Source organism: Rana temporaria, chromosome 3, assembly GCF_905171775.1.
Source record: "Rana temporaria chromosome 3, aRanTem1.1, whole genome shotgun sequence".
NCBI classification, from domain to species: Eukaryota; Metazoa; Chordata; class Amphibia; order Anura; family Ranidae; genus Rana; species Rana temporaria.
Genome location: NC_053491.1, coordinates 301,354,551 through 301,375,375, shown reverse-complemented (window position 1 = coordinate 301,375,375; position 20,825 = coordinate 301,354,551). Strand labels below are relative to the sequence as shown.

General features: G+C 44.5%; 2 protein-coding genes across 3 annotated transcripts in view; one reads left to right on the top strand and one right to left on the bottom strand.

The window, feature by feature from the left end:
• Positions 1-20,825, top strand: part of LOC120930266 (E3 ubiquitin-protein ligase Jade-2-like) — a 1,253,604-nt gene that overhangs the window by 918,648 nt on the left and 314,131 nt on the right. Inside the window, exon 2 of one of the 2 annotated variants that reach the window (XM_040341492.1) lies at positions 637-791. The exons of the other annotated variant lie outside the window; for it this stretch is intronic. Coding sequence (XP_040197426.1) covers positions 637-791 — 155 coding nt within the window. The remainder of the gene's footprint in view (positions 1-636; positions 792-20,825) is intronic. 2 annotated transcript variants of the gene reach the window in all.
• On the bottom strand, positions 13,387-14,783 carry LOC120930267 (lissencephaly-1 homolog). Its single transcript, XM_040341493.1, has one exon. It carries the CDS (start codon positions 14,381-14,383, stop codon positions 13,787-13,789), a length of 597 nt encoding a protein of 198 aa, XP_040197427.1. The 5' UTR covers positions 14,384-14,783; the 3' UTR covers positions 13,387-13,786.

Below are 20,825 nucleotides of genomic sequence, written 5' to 3'. Positions count from 1 at the left end.
AGCTTATCAAAGCCTCTCCTGTTGCAGCTGGCTGTCCCATAAGAAACATTTATAACTGGGATTAATTAAAGCTCTAAATTGTAGTCTAGCAGCAGACATTCCTGCAATGTTTAACTCTTGGTAGGTCATGCTTAGGCAGCCCAACACATATATATATATAATTTTTTTTTTTTTTTTTTCATTCAGCCCAAAAAAAAAATAATAATATTTGATGTGGATTAGGGGATCTTTCTCATTTTGCTAATGTGTTCTGACAGTGGGAAGGTTTCCCCACTGTCAGAATACAATGATAGCCGGTGGCATTGATCGATAGAGGAAAAACCTGACAGGCTGGTTGTACAGAAGTCAGTAGATTGACTTCTGTACAACAAGGGTGCTCATACATGGATCAAAACTCGGCCAGTCCTTGTTGAAACATCCACATTTCAATCCATAGCTTTATGCTACTGTATATTTTTTTTACCTGGTTGTTTACCTAATTCACCCATTTACTTATATGCTTTAAAATTTTAATTGTTCTGCATACAGTATGTATCGAGCAGCAATAATTTTTTATTGCATATGCAGGGTTTGCTTTCTGTTTTGCATGCTTTGCAGAGTTACATAATGGTTGTGCTTTACTACTTCTTCCCACAGTGCAAGTCTTTGAGTCGGCTGAGTCATGCAAAAACGGTGTGTTCCCTATGTGGCCGATGCCTTATTCCAACCAGCTTTCTCAGGGTAGAGAGAGCCATTGTAGTACCTAATCTACCCTGCTCCAAGTGGCTAACCGCCCATTCTCTACATTTACAGTAAGGCTTTATGAACGCATGCGTATTCAAATACTCACATATATGCTGGGTTTTTCTGCCAGGAGCTGTCAGAAAATCAAGAGTAAAAAAAATGCTTGTTTTGGGACATATTTATGCGCGTTTACAGGCTGTGGTGTTTAGAATGGTATAAGGAAGGGAAATGGGATAGGGGAATCTGCGCTAGGTGAAAGCAATAATAAAGCAATTAAGGGTGGGTCCCGGGAGGGACGTCCTGCAGCTGAACACAAATGTTTAGATACAAAAACAAAAAAAACGTATGGAAAAAGACAGTGCAGCGCTAGACAAAATATAACATCAAATGTGAAAAGTGTGTCAATAGAATATTTAAATAAATAAATAAACCATAAATAAAAAATTATATAAGTGAAATATAAAAATAACTCAATCTAATATGGCAATTATCCTCTGAAGTAAACAGGACTGTTGCAAAAAATAAACATGATAACTAAACCTGTGAAGGTAAGTGATGCCTAAAACAAATGTATTTCTGCAGTGAAGCCAGAGAACCTGTCTCAGTGTTCCAACAAATCAGTGTAAATTATGCCACATAAATAATCACAGTGATAATGATACACAGTGTTTCAATATAAGTCCATGTTGCATGGAAAGTATAAATAAAGTTGAATAAAGGTGAGTAAAATTAAATGGAGTCCACAAAGGAAAAAAAGTGAAGGAGGGGTTTTGTAGTCCCCTCAGGTGAAGATGAGTAAAATTAAATAGAGTCCACAAAAGAAAAAAAAACCGTGCGGGAGGGGTTTTGTAGTCCCCTCAGGTGAAGATGGTAAAAAAGCAGAAGATCCACCAAAAGACCGCAGATGGAAATAGGAGGAAGCAATCCACAGACAATCCAATGTAAAGAGAAATGGAGGCTTACCGGAAAGCCTGTGACCCGACCTTCTCAGGAAGGATCTAAACAGGCGTGTTGGGATAGAAACATCCCTCAGGCAGTGGAGATGGATCGATATCCTTCACGAATCAAACGTCAGGGTCCACAGCGTCGTAGCTCCTCATATGGGTCAGGGATGACAGCACTCACAGAGATATGTAGCAACGGTGGTCAGCAGATGTCATATGAAAAAAGGAAAAATTTCCATGGTATAGCCTGCTTGATATTGGTTTATTTAAAAATTCAATTAAAAATCCATTAAAAAGATTTCCCATACATAGGGAACAAATATATAGAGTCCTTGCGTGCCCCTGATGATGTCATTACGACGAAACGATCGTCGGGCTGCAACACACGCACTGTGCATGCGCTAACGGCCCAAGGCGGTCTGTTTATATTTTGGAGCTTTTTTTTTCCTTGCAAGGACTCTATATATTTGTTCCCTATGTATGGGAAATCTTTTTAATGGATTTTTAATTGAATTTTTAAATAAACCAATATCAAGCAGGCTATACCATGGAAATTTTTCCTTTTTTCATATGACATCTGCTGACCACCGTTGCTACATATCTCTGTGAGTGCTGTCATCCCTGACCCATATGAGGAGCTACGACGCTGTGGACCCTGACGTTTGATTCGTGAAGGATATCGATCCATCTCCACTGCCTGAGGGACGTTTCTATCCCAACACGCCTGTTTAGATCCTTCCTGAGAAGGTCGGGTCACAGGCTTTCCGGTAAGCCTCCATTTCTCTTTACATTGGATTGTCTGTGGATTGCTTCCTCCTATTTCCATCTGCGGTCTTTTGGTGGATCTTCTGCTTTTTTACCATCTTCACCTGAGGGGACTACAAAACCCCTCCCGCACGGTTTTTTTTCTTTTGTGGACTCTATTTAATTTTACTCATCTTCACCTGAGGGGACTACAAAACCCCTCCTTCACTTTTTTTCCTTTGTGGACTCCATTTAATTTTACTCACCTTTATTCAACTTTATTTATACTTTCCATGCAACATGGACTTATATTGAAACACTGTGTATCATTATCACTGTGATTATTTATGTGGCATAATTTACACTGATTTGTTGGAACACTGAGACAGGTTCTCTGGCTTCACTGCAGAAATACATTTGTTTTAGGCATCACTTACCTTCACAGGTTTAGTTATCATGTTTATTTTTTGCAACAGTCCTGTTTACTTCAGAGGATAATTGCCATATTAGATTGTGGTGTTTAGAAGCATAAAACCGTAAACTCATTTGACTGGCCAGGGTATTAAACTATTATAGCCATTTAAATGGATTTATGCGCTTAAGCACCCATGTGCGGAAATTATGTCAGTAGGCTCCTCTCTAAACACAGGTTTGGGGCATTTTTGTATGCTTTTGAATGCTGTTCTAAAATACAAATCTAAACACCACAATGCACATGCAAAAAATGGCTGAAATTAAGCTGTGTTCAGAGGCATGTAAAAGCAGCAGGTTTTTTCCTGCCCGTGAGCATAAGGCCTAATATAAAAAAAAAGATGGATCCAAGGAATATATGCCCCAGGGTGCCACTGTGACTAAATGCATTGGGCAGAACCAGGATACACATCACCATGCATGTGCACGCATGGCCAGCGACCATTTTGGAGAAGCTTGATTACAGAACTTTTAGTGTCTCAAGTAGTTTTTGATTGTGTGGTAAAACCAAAAGGAGTTCTCTGTTACGGTCTAGTCCCTGTATAAAGCATTCTATTTGCACTTTATCTATATGTGATTACTGCACATATTTTGATTATTTTGTGTTGATGATTGCATAATTTTTTTATTTGTCACTTATATTGATTTAGGTTTTGCACCAGGTTATATTATTTTGATAGAAGTTTATAGTGCCACACTCTAATTGTAATTGTTTGTTTTAATTGTAAAGAATAGAATGAAGGTCACATGAAAATAACAATTTAAAAAAAATGATGTCTAAAAAGATATATTAAACAAAAATACACAATACTTTCTCTTCAAGGAAATATTTGGAGTCCTAGGCTTGTGGCTAGAGTGCTTCCCCCCTACGTCCTACTTACTAACTTACAAGTTGCATTTGCTTTACTTGTTTTGTTTTGTTTTGTTAAGATATAATTTTCCACAAATAGTAGCTTGTATATTATTCACCAAAGAACATTACCTTTGTCTTCCAAATTCAGTTTATAATATATAGTCTCTGATTGCATGTAATTACTAGTGTTATCAGCTCTGTACATAAACAAAAGTTAGATTTATATATATTTGCTTTCAAAATGTTTTGTTGGCGAATGCATTTATTTTAAAAACAGACTGAAAACTATTGGTTTCCCGCTCATGGTAATATAGTGTTGAATTTATACATTATAATGACAAGTATTCTTTAAATAGTTTAGGAATTAATCTTACTGTGTCCTCACCTTAGCATCTGTTTTTAGTTTGAAATTTTTCATCTTTCATCTTCCAAGAAGCAGAATAAGTAAACACTTTAGTTATCTTCGAAAACATTATACAACAGATTTGAGAGAGCTAAGGATTTATCATTTGAGAATATTAGTGGCACAAGCATGTTACTTATAACGTAATACTTATATCCACACAACACTGATTATGTGCTTTAGAAACCTTAATACAATCAAATAGGATTTTGTTGTGAGCTTAAAAGCTAGGTCCACCCAGACAGGGCACACAGTGGTGGTTTATTTTCCAAAAGAGCACTACAGGCAAGATTTCATAACTAGAGTCTCCAAATCACCCCCGACCTTCCTGTGCACTCTGCTCATGTTGAGTATTGTCATGGATATGTAGTAAGTCTGACAGCTTACCTTTTCTTCATGTGTTCATTAGAGGCCAGACTCTCTTATCTGGCTGCCTTTATCATCTCTCCTCCCTGTATGGCTCCAGCCCATCCCAGGAACTCTATATTAACCACTGCACTACAGGTCTGCTTTGCTGATCAACGTTGTTTGTTAGTATTGTGTTCCTGCTTGCTGTGTGCTATGTTATCTCTGTGTACCGACTTTGGCTTGTCTCCGACTACTCCCGTTTGCCTGTGACCCTGACCCTTGGCCTGTCCCTTGGTTATCCTTGTCTGCTTGCTGCCCCGACCTTGGCTTACCCTTCCCTATCCCTTGTTTCCCGAGTGGCTGCTTCCCCTCTCTCCCTGTGGAGCGTGACCTAGGGGACTCCAGGGGCAGCAACCTGGATCCAGTTGCAGCGAAGGCCATCCTCACCACTAGAGGCTCTGGTGAATACCAACTGGATCTTAGACCCCACTCCCTGGGGAATCTTTGGCACAAGCTTCCTGTAGGATCACTGTTTGTGACCCAGTGAACCTCTCCTCCATATCCACTCTGTGGTCCATCCGCAGCAGTCTGCAATTGGGTTCACTACCTTGTGGTGCACCCCTGACTCCTATGGGGTGCACTTGTCATCTGGCCACAGGTGACCTGACAAATATTTTTAGCTTAGCTGTTAAGTAAAGCTCCTAAGTATCAGCCTTTATGTCATAAATAGATATGTATTTATAGCATGCACACAAACATTTAATGTTATAGGGTTCTGATTCTGATCAAGTTAAAGGGTCTGTCATTAGTTGCTGACCATTATATTTTCTCTACAAAGCTAAATTCCAACAGCTCAGATATAAAGAAGCTTCCTGTAAGCCATTGTACAGCAGAGTTCAGAGTGGAATCAGCACTAGGAGCCAGTTACATTCTTCTGCATTCATGTGTGCAGTCAGTTGACAATGGCAGGAGGAGAAAGCACCTTGTGAGGTCATTATAATGGTGTGGCTGGTTTCTCCATATATTCCCCCTGTGCTGGGAATGGAGCATGAGGACTGAATCTGCCTCCAGTGTCCTCTCTATTTACATGAGTGGGTAATTTGACTGTCATATTTGGTTAACAGACAAACAGCGCCTTGGTGATTGAATAGCAAATATGTTTGAGCTGCTGCTGTCCAGTATTGGCCACACTGGTGGGGAAAGTTAAATATAAATGAAAAAATAGACAGTGACTGTTCCTCTTTAACACCAATTCCTCTTATAAATGTACCCTGTTGGTATGCTTATTCATAATATTACCTAGGATAATTTGATACAACATTGATCCATTACTAACATGAGTGCATAATTTGTGTGAATCAAATAGCCATTATTAATTAAAAAAGTGGCAATAATAAACTAATTAATTTGATGAAAAGTGACAATGATAAATTGATTAAAGTGACAATAATACAATTAAAGTGCATTTAGTGATGGAAGTGTAAAATGGTCCTTTTCTTTGTGCAAGAAAGTGCTATAGTTCTCTGTGTCCCAATGGAGTTATGATCTACCTCCTGGGGATGGTGTAAAAATCCAAACTCACCAGATGGTCCAAACCCAATGCAGTAACCTCTGGTTGCTTCCGGTATCTCCTCTGTGGTGGATGTGATGGACTTTTTACCTATATGTCAGTTTAATCCTCCCTGCTTGTTTAAGGCTGTTAATTGTAATTACTCTTCTGCAGCTAGCCCTGTTTCAAATGTTAATTGTTCTAGCCCTGTGTTTACTGGTTACTGTGATTAGATAAGTGGCTTGTGTTAATTATGCTGATTGCTTCCTTGTGATAATTATCTCTCTATATGCGGTGCCGAGCCGGCTAGCTACTGAGTAGTTCAAAGAAATATCTTTATTTCAAAGGAGCTGTATTGAAGACCCCCCACTGTGTGAGGGGGGGCGGAGATTTGTCATTGTCACAGTTGTAACCACATATAAACTCTGGTTTTTTACTATTAAAACTCTGTGTTGTTCAAGCAGTAAGCTGGTCTCATGTGTGGCTTTCTGGGCGATTCCAGGGATATCCCTCCACGTGGAATATTGGGGTGATTTTCGTTATGGGAAGAAGGGAACGTTGACGGGGATATCATACCGATACCGTCACAATTGGTTGGTAGCAGTGGGATTTTTCCCTTCTATTCCCCTTCACACCCGGATTCCAAGCAGACACTGGAAGAACTACTGGAAGTTCGTGGAAGGATTGCTAGCAACAAAACCAAGCGGGTCATCATAGCAGAATCAATGGAGCTAGACCAGGAGGACGTGATTGCAGCAACGCCAGCAGTACAAGAGATGGAGACACCAGTGATTCAGGAGGAGGAATCGCCAGCCAACAAGCTAATGAGAGAGAAGCTAGCGTGGTTCGGCCCGAACCCAACGCCAGATGTGGTACTGAAAGTGATGGACCTGTTAGCGAAGGAGGCTAAAGAAATAAGGGACGCAGAACTACAGAAGGATAAACAAATAAGGGACGCAGAACTACAGTTAAAACTGGCAGCAGTCCAACAAGCAGCCGCACATTCTCCAAACAGTGAGTACAGCACAGCAGACGCAAGGAAGATTCCGTTTAGCGCTTTTAAAGCTTTTGATGAAAAGGACTGTGAGATTGATAACTTCCTGGCGGATTTTGAGCGACAATGTAACCTGCACCGAATAGCTAGAGGAGACTGGGTTGCAATATTGTCAGGCAAACTGTCAGGCAAAGCTTCTGATGCTTTCCGGACCGTGCCAGATCAGGATATCCATAGCTACGCCAGGGTTAAAGAAGTGCTCCTGGCTCGTTATGCAGTAACCCCAGAGTCCCACCGACAGAAGTTCAGGGACTCACGCAAAACCACGAAAGACTCTTATGCGGAATGGGCATGCCAATTGTCCCGGTCGGCCTCTAACTGGGCTAACAGCAGCCAGGCCACCACCGCAGAGGACATTTTGCAACTAATGCTCCTGGAGCAATTTTACAATCACATCCAGACGGATGTCAAAGATTGGGTGAGAGATCGCAGGCCCATGACTCTACCAGAGGCCGCGAAGTTGGCGGATGAATATGCAGATACTCGCAAGACGAACCAGGTCACACCACAGGAACAACCTCCACCACAAACGGTGCCCTCACACCCACCAACCGCTAGATACCAACCTCCTAGCAGACCGGTGACATCTAGCCCTCGCTATCATCGCCAGGAGGGCAACGAACAACGCTGCTTCCGGTGCAAACAGCTGGGTCACTTCAAGCAGAATTGCCCCATGAATGACAACACCAGGTCAAATTGGTCTCAACCTGGGTACCGCCCACCAGCAGCAGCCCATTGTGTAGACTCGGCTTGGGATCCAAAGGAGCTGGGTCAGGAAGAACCATTGGGCACCCCTTACGAAGCCCTCATGGTACAATCTGTTATTACGGACAACAGGGAACACCATTGTCAGCTGGTCATGGGCGACAGCCCTGAGCCGGAGGGGCCCTGGAGGGAGCTGGGCAGAAAGAGGCACCGCCGGCCACCCTTCAAGAAGAAGAGGTCCTGGAAGCCGTATAACAAGCTGACCTGGGAGGAGAAGAAGCGACTGGAGGAGAGGGAGTCGCAGCGGGCGTCCCAGATGCGTGCCGAGATGTTCGCCAAGGGCCCACCGGTGGCCCCTTACACCACCACCCAGTTCCTGATGATGAAGGACCATGTGGAGAGCCTGCAGGACATGAGCAAGCAGGAGCTGATCCGTGAGTACATAGAGCTGGAGGAGTGCATAAGCCGCATGGAGGAGGAGAACAACCACCTGAGGTCACAGCAGCATGAACTGGAGATGGAGCTGGAGAAGCTCCAAGAGGAGAACCGGCGGCTGCGGAGGGAGCAGGGGGTGGCTGACCTTATGGGGCTATGATTCCCCTCCCCCCCCCGGACTCTGAGCACCAGTGCTACAGCATTTCAACAAATATAACTTTTTCTTTTTATGAATCTCCTGGGATTGTCACTTCAGAGCCATAACCTGCCCCCTCCCATAGCGGGACACCTAGACGGCGGCGCACAGACCCATTCGCTGTCTTCACACTGACTTCTGGTGACTTTGCAGATCGCACAAAGACTTGGGGACTGACCGGCGTGTGATCTGACGACCCGGTGGCATACCTGAGTCGGAAGCTGTTGCCAAGGGAGGTCAGTTACGCCACCATTGAAAAAGAGTGTTTGGCCTTGGTATGGGCACTCAAAAAGCTCACACCTTACCGTTATGGCCGGGCTTTCACTCTCATCACCGATCACAACCCCTTGGTGTGGCTTAACCGGGTTTCAGGGGACAACGCACGTTTGCTACGCTGGAGCTTGGCCTTACAGCCCTATGACTTTACGATTCATTACCGCCCAGGCAAGCAAAACGGGAATGCTGATGGATTGTCACGCCAAACGGAGTTAACCTCGGACTAAAAGCTCTGAACCCGTCAACCCTACTGGACCAGGAAAGGTCCAACAGGCTTTTCCGGAGCAGGGAGAAGAAGGGGGGCCATTGTGATGGACTTTTTACCTATATGTCAGTTTAATCCTCCCTGCTTGTTTAAGGCTGTTAATTGTAATTACTCTTCTGCAGCTAGCCCTGTTTCAAATGTTAATTGTTCTAGCCCTGTGTTTACTGGTTACTGTGATTAGATAAGTGGCTTGTGTTAATTATGCTGATTGCTTCCTTGTGATAATTATCTCTCTATATGCGGTGCCGAGCCGGCTAGCTACTGAGTAGTTCAAAGAAATATCTTTATTTCAAAGGAGCTGTATTGAAGACCCCCCACTGTGTGAGGGGGGGCGGAGATTTGTCATTGTCACAGTTGTAACCACATATAAACTCTGTTTTTTTACTATTAAAACTCTGTGTTGTTCAAGCAGTAAGCTGGTCTCATGTGTGGCTTTCTGGGCGATTCCAGGGATATCCCTCCACGTGGAATATTGGGGTGATTTTCGTTATGGGAAGAAGGGAACGTTGACGGGGATATCATACCGATACCGTCACAGTGGATATTAGGGATGAGCCAAACATACCGTGTTCGGTCGCACCAGAACTTTTGAACGGACCGAACGTTCGCGCAAACATTTAGAACCCCATTGAAGTCTATGGGACTCGAACGTTCGAATTCAAAAGTGCTCATTATAGCAGTGCCACGTGTTTAGAAATGTCCCTGCACAACTGCTTGCGGCTTTAATGTAATGTTTGGTCCCTGCAATATGGATAAAAATCATTGAAAAAAATTGCATGAGTTTCCCTGCCACCACTCCCCCCAGGTCGGTCATTACAAGACCCAGTGCCGATCCTGACCTTCCTGGGGCCCTAAGCAAAATGACCTGGCACATTAAAAATGAGAAGCGGAGGGCGCTGACGACAGTGACATGTCACATTAAAGAAAGTTGAGAAGTGGGGGGAGGGTGTGTTCTGCTGTCTCAGCCAGCGAGTTTAGAAGCGGGGGTGAGGGGGGCAAAATGACTTCTCACCAGGCGGGGCCTCTAGTAATTTGGGGGGCCCTAAGCGGCTTGCATAGTGCGCCTATAGGGAGGATCGGCCCTAAAAAGACCCTTTGGCACTATATACTTTGAACATCAGTATACAGGCGGTGCAAACAAGATAAGGACTGTAGGTTTGTTAAGTAGAATCTGAACCATGTCAGACTTTGCTGCTGCATATTGCACAATTCCCTAAAGAGACCCTCAACAAACTACATGACACTTGTGCATGATGAGGCCACTGATGTTCCAGTGGTGGTGGCCTGTGAGACTGTCCAAAACGCCTTACGTAAACGGCGTATCTTTACTGCGACGAGCAAGCGTACGTTCGTGAATAGGCGCATCTCGCTGATTTACGCATTCTAGGCGTAATACAGCATACACGCCCCTAGCGGCCAGCGTAAACAGACAGCTAAGATACGACAGCGCCGGCGGTCGTATCTTAGCTACATTTAAGCGTAATTCTATTTGAGAATACGCTTAAATATACGACGGCGCAGATTCAGAGTTACGACGGCGTATCTACTGATACGCCGTCGTAACTCTACGTGAATCTGGCTAATTGTACTTTGCAAAACCTATATGATGTAGTTACCTGATCCTTAAGGAGTGGTCAAAGCCAACATGAGCCTGTATGCATTCAAAATCGCTAACCCAGAAATCCTAAGCACAATTAAGATTTTCAGTCAAGTGTAAAGCCAATACTTTTTCCAAATTGTATTTTTTAAGTGTCTTAAAGCGGAGCTCCACCCTAAAGTGGAACTCGCGCTGATCGGCACCCGCCCCCCCTCCGGTGTCACATTTGACACCTTTCAGGGGGGAGGGGGGTGCAGATACCTGTCTAAAGACAGGTATTTGCACCCACTTCCGGCCACACGCTATGGGCAAAAGACGGGTTTTTCTGACTTCCCGTCTGTCGCCCGTTGTGTGCTGGGAACACTCGGCTCCCAGCACACAGCGTGTGAGCCAATCGGCGGGCGCAGCGCGACTCGCGCATGCGCCGCAGGGAACCGGGTAGTGAAGCCGGAGCGCTTCACTTCCTGGTTCCCTCACTGAGGATGGCGGGGGGAGCAGCAGAGAGACGAGCGATCGCTCGTCCTCTGCTGCAATCGGCGCTGGACTCCAGGACAGGTAAGTGTCCTAATATTAAAAGTCAGCAGCTGCAGTATTTGTAGCTGCTGGCTTTTAATATTTTTTTATACTGGCACATCCGCTTTAAGTAGCCCTGGCAGCTGCTGCAAAAATAGCAAGCAGCCAGTAAGATTTTAAATATGCTGCCCTGTTATAGATTAGCTGACCATACAGACTTGTGTATGGTGCAATACAAAACTCCTGTGTGTGGCTTTCCAACTTTAGCACCGTTTGGGAACTGCTATATGGGCAATCAAAAAATTCTAGTTTATTGAGAAAGGTTTGTAGGGCAGCTTTAATCCTTTGCTTTAGATGAAGGCATGATGGCAGCTAATCCTGAGGCACTAAATGGTGGATTGACAGAATAAATAAAAAATGGTAAGACAGCACATGGTTTTAAACATGCAGGTGTTCGTAAGTCGAAACAAAACAAACTGCAAAGGTTGTTGCATATTTTCTTTTTCCTTTTACGCTGATGAAAAGTCGTTGGTTGCCATCCAACAATCACCTCCTTAAAGGCCATCAAGCATGTAATGCCTCATACGTACCCTGAAGTGCAGATTCTTCGACACTAAGCAAGCATCCAGATTTATATGGACAAAAATGTATTAAATAATAATAATAATAATAATAAAAAATAAAAAATAAACACAAGAGGGGACACACATGCTGCGTGGGAAGTTTAATACCTGCAACAAAAGTATTTAGTGCCATATTTTGCAGTAAGTTTATATACATAAAAAGACAAGTGCTACTGCTACACAAACCTCTGACTCTGTGGACAAAGTGTATATTTTCATTTTAAAGCTCACTAAAATATTGTAATAGATCCACATTACTTTTCAAAAAACCCCACAAAAATGTGCTTCTGAAGTGAGCCAACTGATCCAGGAAACCACAACCGAAGACAAAAAGCGACAGGCATGATTCCTCAGGACACCCCAGAATTACCTAGTTCTTGCCTGTTAGGTCTGAAGTGACCAATGCCTGCCCATGTTCTTAAACCTATGGTACTTCTAGACAACATATGTAAATTTACAGTATACAATTTGGATTCACCATGCATGAATACTTTTTGTGTAACATTTAATAAGCTCAATCTACATCCAGAATAATTTACATGAAAGGACAATAGGTATTTAACAGATGGGTAACCATGGTATCTGAGAGCATCCAGAGGAGAGGAAAGAGGCGATGGGAACCAAGGTGAGTTCAAATCATCTATAAACAAAAAATAAGGCAGAGTATCCAGGTGATACTCTGCCTGCTAGTGTATATAATGAGTGAGGTGAGTGACGTCTGATACTACGCCTCCTTTCCCCGCTGAAGCCCGTTTGGATGAAACGCCGCGTCCGGCGGAGCCTAGCATTCAACGTCACTACGCTCATCAGCTGTCCGGACTGCATCGCAGCCGTCAGCTGTTACACACGCTGACATCCTATCTTTTGATTCATGAGGATCCGTGTGTGCAGGGTGAATTTGTTTTACCATCTGTCAGTGTCATACTGAAGAAAATAAAATTCTTTATTAAACCTACTGCACCATGAAGTCCTTTATCCTTTCCTTCTAATCCCACTCATTGTTTGAGCATAAAGAATTCGTTTAAGCACACGGAACGGCATATCTTCCAATCCTGAAGGTCCAAGAAGGGAGCTGAGACACAGCATTGGAGTACTTCCCGGGATCCACGGAATTACAGCCCTCTGAGTGCCCAATAACCCCTTGAGGGTACAACGTTCTGGTAAGCGGCCATCCTATATTTTTTGGGATTTAAATTACCTGCCTGCTGATATCGCCATAGGAACAAGTGTTTATGAAGAGTATAAAATTTTGAAAATCAGCTGCTTTGCGATAGGACTTATTGCACCTACTGCTTTACAACACTTGTGGTTATCTGTCACACAGACTTTTTTATTTGTATTTATATTTTCATTTATTTTCACCAACCTTTTTTTTTTTTTTTTTTTATGCATTCCATTCACTATGCACATTGGTCAACTATTGCTTTGATGCTATGATAGTAGCGCACTTGTATTTTTTGTTTCTATATGTCTTCTGGAGCCCAATATTAGGTTCCTATATTTTTGAGTGCAGCACTTCACTTTTTATTTTTTATCACTATTTATATTCAACATTATTTCAATTGTACTTTTTGGGAGTAGCGCGGATTGATCTGTGCCTTTATTATCTGCGAGTTCAAATCATCGGCACTCCCACACTTCCTGTTTGATCTACGCTTCCAGTGACCACGTAAGGTGCAGTCTTGTGGAAATCCAAAGAGGTAACAAAGTGTTCATGCACATTCAAGGTTTTCATGCAGCGCTTGTTCTTATAGTCCCAAATACGTAGGGTTTTATCATCAGCACAGCTCAATATAAACTTCCCACCTGGATGAAACAGGATGCCACGTACCCAGTTATCATGGCCAACAAGTGTCATTAGGCACATGCCAGTACTGATATCCCACATCTTAATAGTCTTATCTCTGGAACCGGAGAGCAAAAATGGTCCAGGCTTACCACTCTTAGTCGCTGATCCTGTTGCATGCAATATAGTAGTATAAGAGCTTTCGGGGGCCAAGGAAATACACTCTACAACATGCTCATGTTCTCTAAGCTCTGCTTTGCATTCTTTTGTTGCTACCACCCTAACACAGACTGTCTGATCATTAGAACAACTTGCGATTAGGGTACCATCTTGATTTGGCCTCACCATTCACACCTATTCTCTGTGCCCTGTGAACGTCCACACAATACCCAGTATGAACCTCCCACATCTTAATGGTTTTATCCCTTGAGGCTGACACTATATGATCTCCATTAGGCATTATAGCTACTGAAGAAACATTGTGATCATGACCATGCATGGTCCTAATGCACTCAAATCCTTGAAAATCCCATAGCTTTATGGTCATGTCAGCTGAGCAGGAAGCCAGCATCTTGCCAGAGTGATCAAATGAGATATCCTGCACAGAGTCTGTGTGTCCCTTTGCATCCTCTGAAGCAGTCACCATAACACTAAAGACTGGATGGAAAATTACACGAGTGACCGGACTCCTGTGACCACGAAGTACATATTTTTCGGGAGGACATGGTATCCATTCTTTGGGGTCCCTCTTCTGTCCTATAGGTCCCCCAGAAGTAAACTCTTCTTTTGCTTCATTCAGTTTTGATTCTAATTCCATACCCTTCTTCTGTAATCTGATAACTGATGTCCATTTCTTTTCCAGTAGGCCAGCATACTTTTTATTAATTTCTTCATTCATATCCAACTCTGCTTCCTTTCTAAAAACAGAGTAAGCTTCTTCGTAGCCATTGGAACGAAGATAATCTGCTATTGCTCGATTTAGCTCATCTCGTTGCCTCTGTGACAGAACGATGATTGGAAAGTCTGTTGATTTTATATAGGAGAGCTTCAGGAGTTTAAAAATCCTAGGGAACCCCAAATCTGTAAAGCATACAGTCACAGAGTCGCTTCAATTGTAGGAAACCTATTCACCAAAGGCAGGGTTCCAAAGAAAACTTGGGAATCATTCAAGAAAGGGTCATTCCACCGGAGGATTCATCCGGAGCGCACAGCGCGGTGGCGGGTAATGGCCGCTCCTCCTCAGGAAGGTCTTTGGAAGGGCGATGTGTGCCGGGTGAGGAAAGGTAGGGGGGGGGAGAGGCCCCTGACATACAAGAACAAACCACAATGAAGAAAAACAAGTCTATAAAAAAAAAAAAAAAACATGAGCTAAAGGGCTGGGCACGAAGGGTGGCAGGAAGCCTCCTCACGGGTTGATTCCTTTTATCGTCACGGTTCTTGTCAACGGAGAAGCCGGACCACTTTCACGCGCCACCCTCCTCTCCTGCCTATCCCTTCCACCAGGCACTGTGGGCAGCCGGCGCCGCGCTGTCAACGAAGCGGAGATCAGCAGTGCAGTGACGTCATATATCAACCACTGTAGGGGAGGAGGGAGCGTGCAACCGGCCGGCTGTAGGGGGAGGAGGGTGGAGAGAAAGGGCAGGGTCTGCTGGCCACGCACGCGTAAAGCCAGGCGTGTACGGCGGGGGAGAGGCGCCGAAGGGAGGGGAGGATAATAGAGAATGACGCAGGGAGGCCAATTTCATATTTTTTTTTTTAACAAAGATATGAAGCAGTATACATTTTTTTTACGTATTTGTAAAATGTTATAACAGAACCAAAAAAAAAAAAAAAACTTTTTCATATAGCAAAAAATTAAAAACCCAGTGCTGATTAAGTACCACCAAAATAAAGTTATATTTGTGTGAAAAAAAAATGATAAAAATGTTGTTTGGGTACAGGTGTTGCATGTAGTCATTCAATATGTGAGCCCTGTATTGAAGTGGTTAAGAAAGTGAGTGAGACAAGCTTACTCACAGTATAGCCAAATGGGGTTTGGATAAGGTGATATTTGCACTTTTTTGGTGGAACCCCAAATTTCCTCCAGAGGTTGCTAGAGGTTCCTAAGCGACAGCATTTTCTGCCTTTTAGATAAGTACCAACTGACACAATTTATTTTTCTTTAGCCATCTGTAATGGGGGATTCTTCTTAATGATCACAAATGTAAGGAGCATTGGGCCAAATTCCCCAAAAAGCTGCCTAACTTAACTTTCAGCAGTTAAGTTACACTGACTTAAAATTTCTACCTAAGTGCCTGATCCACAAAGCACTTACCTAGAAATTACACGCTGTGTAACTTAAGTGCCTCCGTCGCAAGGCGGTCCTCCTCTCTGGGGGGCGTTTAAAATTTAAATGAGGCGCGCTCCCGCGCCGGCCGTACTGCGCATGCGTGTGACGTAATTTTCCCGACGTGCAGCGCGCAAACGTAATTGACGCCAGGCTTTGTGGATTGCGACGGGACACTAAAGTTGCGACGGGTGAAAAAAAATATACGCGCCGGGAAAACAAATAATTATAAAAAAAAATGACAGCGTCGCTCAGCATGCATTCCTGAGAGGGAGAACTCCATGCCAATTTTCAAAGAAAAAAACGGCATGGGTTCCCCCCCCCAGGAGCATACCAGGCCCTTAGGTCTGGTATGGGTTGTAAGGAGACCCCCCCTACGCCGAAAAATCGACGTAGGGGGTCCCTATACAATCCATACCAGACCCGTATCCAAAGCACGCTACCCGGCCGGTCAGGAATGGGAGTGGGGACGAGCGAGCGCCCCCCCCCTCCTGAGCCGTGCCAGGCCGCATGCCCTCAACATCGGGGGGTTGGGTGCTCTGGGGCAGGGGGGCGCACTGCAGGCCCCCCCACCCCAGAGCACCCTGTCCCCATGTTGATGAGGACAGGACCTCTTCCCGACAACCCTTGACGTTGGTTGTCGGGGTCTGCTGGCGGGGGGCTTATCGGAATCTGGGAGTCCCCTCAAATAAGGGGCCCCCAGATACCGGCCCCCCACCCTAAGTGAATGGATATGGGGTACATCGTACCCCTACCCATTCACCTGGAGGCAAAAAGTTAAAGTTATTAAACACACAACACAAGGGTTTTTAAAATAATTTATTAGTCTGCTCCGGAGGCCCCCCCTGTCTTCTTTATTAGCTCTAATACCAGGGGGGGCTTCTTCTTCCGCTCTCCGGGGGTCTTCTCCGCTCTCCGGGGGGGGGCTTCTTCTTCCGCTCTCCGGGGGGGGGTCTTCTCCGCTCTCCGGGGGTCTTCTTCTATCTTTGCCGCTCTCCGCTGTTGACTCGGCGAACCCCGGTTCTTCTGCAGCTGTCCGGTGCCTTCTCCTTCAGCGCTGGCTGCCTGCTATCTTCGTGTGTTAGCTCAATTACTAGCAGGCAGCCAGCGCGGTCTTCTGTGACGTCACCTTCTTCTCTTCTGTTCTTCTCCCCTCTTCCGATGTTGACTCGTCGCCTCTTGTCACTGCAATGATGGAAGCGTGCCTTGCATCCCATTTATATAGGCATCACCGTCCCATCATGCTCCGGCAGGTACCCACGTGGTGGGTGCCTACCCACGTGCACCCACCACGTGGGTACCTACCGCGGAGAGCGGCGAAGATAGAAGAAGACCCCCGGAGAGCGGAGAAGACCCCCCCCGGAGAGTGGAAGAAGAAGCCCCCCCCGGAGAGCGGAGAAGACCCCCGGAGAGCGGAAGAAGAAGCCCCCCCTGGTATTAGAGCTAATAAAGAAGACAGGGGGGGCCTCCGGAGCAGACTAATAAATTATTTATGTGTTGTGTGTTTAATAACTTTAACTTTTTGCCTCCAGGTGAATGGGTAGGGGTACGATGTACCCCATATCCATTCACTTAGGGTGGGGGGCCGGTATCTGGGGGCCCCCTTATTTGAGGGGACTCCAAGATTCCGATAAGCCCCCCGCCTGCAGACCCCGACAACCAACGGCAAGGGTTGTCGGGAAGAGGTCCTGTCCTCATCAACATGGGGACAGGGTGCTCTGGGGTGGGGGGGCCCGCAGTGCGCCCCCTGCCCCAGAGCACCCAACCCCCCCGTGTTGAGGGCATGCGGCCTGGCACGGCTCAGGAGGGGGGGGGCGCTCGCTCGTCCCCACTCCCATTCCTGACCGGCCGGGTAGCGTGCTTTGGATACAGGTCTGGTATGGATTGTAGGGGGACCCCCTACGTCGAATTTTCGGCATAGGGGGGGTCTCCTTACAACCCATACCAGACCTAAGGGCCTGGTATGCTCCTGGGGGGGGAACCCATGCCGGTTTTGAATTTACAAATTGCCGTGGAGTTCTCCCTCAGGAATGCATACCAAATGCCGTCGCTTGAATGGGCCTTTACAAGGTGTGACTAATTTTCCACATTGTAAAACCAGCCCTAGTTTTGCGCAAGCAAATCGGAACTTACGCAGAAATCACAATGATGAAAAGCGTTGTGGATCTGCTTAAGTCCTCATTTGCATACTCAAAGCTGCATTTCAATGAGAAATGCCCCCAGCGGCGGATGCGGTACTGCATCCTAAGATCTGACCGTGTAAGTGTCTTACACATGTCAGATTTTCTGCCTAACTTTGGAAAAAGCCTTTTGAGGATCGTTTCCAAAGTTAGGCACAGACTGAACAGCAGTTCCGCCTGCGTATCTCTTTTGGGAATCAGGCCCATTCTTTCCAGTTACCATAACGAAAATGTACTGTGAGCTGTAGAAACAGTATTAATTACCGGGCCTCCCTGAGAATGGAAAGTTATTTTAAGGGTTCTTTTATGTTAAACATAAGTTGATAAAGGCTGGGTTAAAAGAAATACAGTATGGGCAATGGGCAATGGACCTGGCAGTTACAGACTGAATTCCCTGAGCTTTTGGGTTCCCAAGTATTTAAAAAATAAAGATATACTTGCAGCCTTTTTGTTTATAAACGGGTATTTATTAAAAGTGTAATAACATACAAAACAATGAAAAACAAACAAAAACAAATCTAAATAAAAAAAAAACATTAAAAATTACATCAACACAAGCCACTTAGCAGCACCATCACACTTGGTATGTCCTATAAGGGAACAATTACTAGTACATACAATACATTGAATGAATGAATGAAAACTTATATAGCGCGGCACATGCAAACTAAATTGCCCCTGGGCGCTTGTTGTTCCTGTCTCCTTTGATATCAAAAGAGATGAGTTTTGATCTTTCTCCTGACATTACACCCTAGTAGCACGTCATTTCAAAAGATAAAAAAAACTTCAGATAAAAATCTCAGTTTTTAAATAATCTCAAACCACTATGCAAATTGAGACTATGTGGCCCAGATTCACGTAGGAGATACGGCGGCGTATCTCCAGATACGCCGTCGTATCTCTGATTCTGAGGCGTCGTATCTTGGCGCCTGATTCAGATACGCCAGAATTTGTATAAGATACGACCAGCGTAAGTCTCCTACGCCGTCGTATCTTAACTGCATATTTACACTGGCCGCTAGGGGCGTGTACGCTGATTTACACCTAGTAATATGTAAATCAGCTAGATACGCAGATTCACAATCGTACGCCCGGCCGTCGCAGTATAGATACGCCGTTTACGTAATGCTTTTTCCGGCGTAAAGTTACCCCTGCTCGATGAGGCGTACCAATTTAGGTATAGACGTCGGAACAGCGTAAAATTTTTCACGTTTTACGTCGTTTGCGCAAGTCGTTCGCGAATAGGGCTGGGCGTCATTTACGTTCACATCGAAAGCATTGGCTTTTTGCGGGTTAATTTGGAGCATGCGCACTGGGATACTTTCACGAACAACGCATGCACCGTTCGTAAGAAGCGTCATTTACGAGGGGTCACATTTAATTTACATAACACATGCCCACATCTTCCACATTTGAATTAGGCAGGCTTACGCCGGCCTATTTACGCTACGCCGCCGCAACTTTGCTTTGTGAATACGGCACTTGCCTGTAAAAGTTGCGGAGGCGTAACGTAAATAGGATACGTTACGCCCGCACAAAGATGTGCTCTCCTACGTGAATCTGGGCCTGTGACTTTAAATCAAGTGGAGAGTGATGGAGATGGTCTAGAGGAAGAATCTACTAAAGTAGACGAGGAAACCATACTTTTTTACATTTATTGGGCATCACATGTGCTGGTACGTCAATCGTTTTATAGACCCCCACATCTCTCCATAAAGAGGACCTGGCACGCACCATTCCTATTACAAGGGGTGTTTATATTCTAATAGGAATAAAGGTGATCAAAAAAATAAAAAATAAAAATAAAAAGAGAAAGTGTAAAAATGAAATTCAAGTAAATGAAACAATAAATAAAGCGCCTCCATCCCTGTGTGCTCGTGCACAGAATCAAATGCACATGTAAGTTGCACCTACATATGTAAACAGCGTTCAAATCACACATGTGAGGTATCGCTGCGTGCGTTAGAGCGAGAGCAAAAATTCAAGCACTAGACCTTCTCTGTAACTCTAAACTGGTAACCTGCAACAAAAATTTAAACTTTGTACCAAAGTTTGACGTCATTCCACAAGTGTGCGCAATTTTAAAGCATGACATGTTAGGTATCAATTTACTCGGGGTAACATCACATTTCACATTATACAAACAAATTGGGCTAACTTTACTGTTTCATTATTTATTTTTTTAATTCATAGGAAAAAAAATGCCCCCCCCCCCCCCCCAAAAAAAAGTGTTTGAAAAATTGTTGCGCAATTACTGTGCGACATAAAAAGTTGCAATAACCGCTATTTTATTCCCTAGCGTTTCTGCTAAAAATAAAAATATATGTTTGTGGGTTCTGAGTAATTTTCTAGCAAAATAATTATGATTTTTACATGTAGGAGAGGAGTGCCAGAATAGGCCCAGTATGTAAGGGGTTAAATAATCACTTGTTACAACCAAACAGTGCTGGGACAAGGCCATTTGGTGCCCAGGGCGAAGATGGCAAACTGCGCCCCCCCCCCCCGTTTTTAAGAAAGAGTCAACGTCGTTTCAGAACAAGAATAAACTTAAGACAATACAAATTAAATTATCATCCCACACACAGTATTTCGCCCTTTACATGACCCCCCCCCCCCCCCACACACACAGTATTGCCCCTTTACATATCCCCCACACAGAATTTCCATTTATTGATGCCCGGCATAGGATAATGATACTCGTATGCCTGCTAACAACCCACCCAGGGCTGTCTTTAATATTGTTTGGACCCTGGGCAACCATTTTCCTGGGGCCCCCATGCAATTTTGCCCCAACATCCCAAAAAATGTACACACTGTGTAACCCTCTGTCCACG

Excerpts from the sequence above, each read along its gene's own strand:
- LOC120930267 (XM_040341493.1), bottom strand. The coding sequence starts at position 14,383 with ATGAATGAAGAAATTAATAAAAAGTATGCTGGCCTACTGGAAAAGAAA.